The 4722-nt window shown below is 47.0% G+C and overlaps 1 protein-coding gene across 1 annotated transcript in view; it reads right to left on the bottom strand.

Moving 5' to 3' along the window:
- The window catches only part of LOC136678387 (parapinopsin-like), a 34899-nt gene extending 30709 nt beyond the window's left edge, over positions 1 to 4190 (bottom strand). The window contains exon 1 of the mRNA XM_066656440.1: positions 4159 to 4190. Within this exon, the coding sequence (XP_066512537.1) occupies positions 4159 to 4190 (32 nt within the window). The remainder of the gene's footprint in view (positions 1 to 4158) is intronic.
- Between the last annotated feature and the right edge of the window lie 532 nt (positions 4191 to 4722).

Genomic DNA, 4722 nt, shown 5'->3' with positions numbered 1-4722 from the left:
TAGGTGTGTGTGTGTGTGTGTGTGTGTGTGTGTGTGTGTGTAAATGACTGAGTGAGTGTGTGAAACTCTCCACGGGTGTGTGTGTGTAAATGACTGGGTGAGTGTGTGAAACTCTTCACAGGTGTGTGTGACTGAGTGAGTGTGTGAAACTCTCCACAGGTGTGTGTGACTGAGTGAGTGTGTGAAACTCTCCACGGGTGTGTGTGTGTGTGTAAATGACTGGGTGAGTGTGTGAAACTCTCCACAGGTGTGTGTGACTGAGTGAGTGTGTGAAACTCTCCACGGGTGTGTGTGTGTGTGTAAATGACTGGGTGAGTGTGTGAAACTCTCCACAGGTGTGTGTGACCGAGTGAGTGTGTGAAACTCTCCACGGGTGTGTGTGTGTGTGTGTAAATGACTGGGTGAGTGTGAGTGATGCATTTGTTAGCTTTCATTATTCCCGTCTTAAAAGCCACACCCCCTCCTCTCCGGAGCTCATGGCTCTTCTGTAGCTGATCAATATTGAAAGGCAGTTTGTTTTTCCCTACACGTTTCCGTCTGGCCCATTCCCCTCCATTGGTTTTTTTCCTCTGCTGCCATTCCGAGCGGATTTACTGCCGTTCAGACATTTTTACGGCAGACTTGGGAGAGGAGCGCAGGGGAAATTGAAGAAAGAAGCCTCACAAATCTGGTGTCAAGACACGTTTAACCCACCCTGCAACCTGCCTGCTATGATTCTCAACTCTGTCACGGAGGAGACGTGAGTTATTCAGGGGTCTTTGGGGCTTGGAGTTTGCTAGGCCACCTCCAGCCATTACACACAGCCAGGGTTTCCATCACTGGGAGTGGAGCTAGCTGGTGTCCAGGTGGTTCTTCTGACCTGCACTTCCTGTTACTTCAGAAACAGCCTGTATTCTTCAGGAAAAGCTTTACACCTGTTGGGGTGATTTGATGGCATCCAGCCGCAAGAACCATCACAAGGTCAGACTCCATCAACAATCACCTTACTGTTCTAGCAGAGGCTTAGCACTAAGCAGGGTGACTACAAAGAGGCTACTACAGCTATAAGTGGACCTGTATAGTATGTGGAGTAGATCAGATGGAAACTGAGAGCTAATAAAGTGACCACTTTATGTTTACTCACAAGCACAAGTGAACAGTAAACACAGAGAATGCTGATAAATGTAGCAAAGGGGTTAACCACAGCTGCTGAATGGAGATTATCCTGCTCATCTGGACAGCTGTGTCTGACCAAGGTCCAGATGTTTTCGAGGTAGGCCACTACTTATTAAAACCGCACTGTGATTCTACATTGAGAGCCCCCTCGTTCAAACAATGGCCAATTATTATTTTCTCAGATTTTTTTATTTTTATTTGATCAGATTACATTTATCTCCCGCTGCGCAGTGTGAATATGCACACGCATGGTCTCCTCAATCAGCAGGGCTATAGGAGAGAACGCTAATTGTATCAATTACCAGTTAATTTCCCTCCCACCACTAGGGGGCCTTTAGAAAGAGGCTACATGTTGTTAAAGTGTAGTTCCACTGTTTGGCCGTGTGAAATATGTGGGATGTACAAAGCCGAAATGTGGAGGGACATGGCCCTTGTTGTTGAATTCACCCAGGAAACTGCTCTTCGTTCTGTGGAACATAAAGTTGGATGCTGCATCACAGGAGGATAATAAAGACCACGCAAGGCTGACAGCTAATACCCATCAGCCCCAACAGCTTTCTTATAACAGAGAGCCATTCACTGCAAAATACCAAGGGGAGATCCAGCCCGCAGCAGAGGAACTGCACTGCATTAATAAGGCTCCACAGCACTGGGGACTCTATAAGACTCCCATAACGCAGGTGTAGGGTCAGCCTGAGGGCTCCATACATCCTGGTGGTCCTGAGAGTTAAGCGAGACCAACATGTGACTGAAGTTTTAAAGCCTGATGAATACCAAGTTTCCAAAATTTCCAGAACTTTTCTTGACTTTTCAGCAAAACCATTTAAAACGTGAGAAGGGTTTAATATTCACCTGAGGTCCTCACTCACACGTCTCACACTCACACTTTTCACACACGTCAACAATTTCACACACTCACTTAGTCACTCACACTGAGCTCTTAAACATTAGCTCCTCCCTCATCGTAGCAGCCACTGAGAGAACCTTCAGCCCCTGCACAATTTCAGTTTTCCTGTTGCTTCCTTTCCTCCCCAACCCTTTATTTCTGGAGCTCTTCTCTGTGCAGCTGGGGGTTTCTCTGAGGATGTAGTCTGAAGGATGGGGGAGTTAAATTAGTTCAGACCACTCAGAGCTGGAGATCCCCACACCTCTTTCCCAAACACAAACTTTCCCTTTCAATTGCTCTGCGGCTTTATCCCCAGCACAGCTGCGCATCCGCAAACAATCTGCTTCAGAGCCTTGTTCGCACCTGAAATCAGAGTGGGTCTAGGATTCTGAGAGACGTACCTCTGTGACGTCCTTTTTCTCGTTGGTGGCGACGTCCCTCTTGCTCTCTCTAGTGAACTGGCCACGGGATACAATCAGATTGGCCAAGACAGACAATAGAAGACAGACCTCTGTCTCTGTGACTCTCTGAAGACAATAGCGCTTCATGAAGGTTGTTATATATTCTTCTTAATTTACTACAAATGAACCAGTCCTGGATGAAAGTCCAGGTCAAGAGGTCAGTCAGATCCTACCCATAATCATGGATCACTTACTGTATTTGTGGTACAATGTGGTGCATGTATTTCCATGTGTATAGATACTGTAAAACACGCACACTAATATACAAATGTACCAGAAATAAAATAGACCAGTAATTGAGGCACCAGCCATTACTCATTGTCAGTAGGCGTCCCACAGAGATGACATTAACAATGCATCACTAAAGCCTCAGTAACCCCAGGGTGCTCGTCAAAGCCTGTCAAACCGAGTCAGCACTAACGGGCGGTGTGTCAATGTTCTGGCGATCTATCCCCGGGGCCACGGGCCCCATTTGGAAGAACATGGAGAATGCAAGGAAAGCAATTACACGGAGGATGTTGCTTTGTAAAGGGGTGAGCACCTGGGCTCCAGTCATTTATGCCAAGTGTGCTGGAATTTTATTTTTTTTTGAATGGGGAAAAGGAATGCTGTCGTCGGGCAAAGACATACACAAACCTTGCTGCCCACACACACTGCTGTCCTTTGTTAGCCTGTGGGCTGAGGACAAGTCACTGTGTTTAACTGTGGATAAACTGGTAACAAAAGGAAGACATGAGGCGTCACCATTTTTAATGCTATCAGCTTCATTGAAACTGCTGCCGTGTCCAGAGTGCGTTCCCTCCTTATACCCAGTGATTCCGGCGAGACTGTGGACCCGCAGCGATCAGGAACAGTTGAAATGTAGCCCGCAAGGACGCTCTAGTCCTTTAGGAGCGAGAAAGCCTCCTGCTTCCTCAGGGATAAGAGTGCAGGTGGTTGCAGGGAGTTCAGGATTCCTCTCTGTGAACGTCAGCACATAATGGGTCAGAGACGTACAAACAGTGCGTGCCGTGATGGTAACAAGCACTGACTTGCTTTATTCATGCAGCACAGGGCAGTGTTTAACTGTGGACGTCCCACAGCGTGGAGAACAGTCGGCGGTCCTCGGTTTGATGGCAGCGTCACAAACCCACGACAGCTGTGCTGACTTTACTAGAGGTAACATGCAAGGACTGGGGCAAGGCTTCTGTTGGGGGCAGCAGTGGTCTTGAGGTTAGAGAAGTGAGCCTGAGGCCAGAGGGTTGCTTGTTCAAGAGAAATTCATTTATGGCTGAAGTGCCCTTGAGCAAGGCACCTAACCCACAAACTGCTCCCCTGGGCGCCGAGGTGGTCACAGCGACCTGCTCGGGTTGTGTGTGTGTGTGAACAATTGATCACTAGTGTGTGTTTGTGTGTTCACTACCACGATTGGTCAAATCCAGAGAAGCAAATAGGACATGCTTAGGGGGGGGATTAAATAATCTCTCACAAATGAATGCATATATTTAGATAGTAAATCAGTATGAGAGAATTCTGCAGCTCCTGAGCCAATGGTTGTCCTCGTGGGTGGTATCAAGCATCTCCAGGCCACTAACATTTTTAAACCATAGGGATTTGATGGTGAAAACAAAAGATATTACTGTGTAAATAATGAATTGCACACTTTGCAGTCATTACTTAATAACTCTGAACGATGATGATAGCTCCATTTATAGAGCACTTTTCTAAACTTCTAAAACACTTTACATTTATTGGAACATATTGGAAATTCGCCTCAAACCCCCACAAAGTTCAACACCCACCACCCCTGCATTCTCCAAACTAATCTCCATCTGCCACATCTCTAGTGTACGACTGAATCTCATGAACGCTGCTTTCCTTTCTAAGCATTTCCCTGTGCTTAGAAAACAAGTGAGGACTCACTGACTTGTAACACACTTCTGATGAAAGGCAATGGGCAGGTGCTGAAAGGTCTTGCTTCTGGCTTCTGTTATAAGCTCACTGTTCTTTTCTGAGGAAGCTTTGTCTGCGGTGATCAACCATACACCACAGATGTGGCAGATGGAGATGAGTGTGGAGTACTCCTCTAATAGCAGGGCCAGTGAGAACAGCCAGCTGAAAATGTGTCGAGAACCCGGCGACAGAGTGGATTAGACGGATTGTATCACTGAAGGTAGCATGTGGCCAGGACGGAGACGTGGAACGTTCAGTGCCTTGTCAGTGGGAAGAGCACAGCGGGGA

Source organism: Hoplias malabaricus, chromosome Y (assembly GCF_029633855.1).
Source record: "Hoplias malabaricus isolate fHopMal1 chromosome Y, fHopMal1.hap1, whole genome shotgun sequence".
Lineage (NCBI taxonomy): Eukaryota > Metazoa > Chordata > Actinopteri > Characiformes > Erythrinidae > Hoplias > Hoplias malabaricus.
Note: the sequence above shows the minus strand (reverse complement) of the source record. Positions and strands in the feature narration are given on the sequence as shown.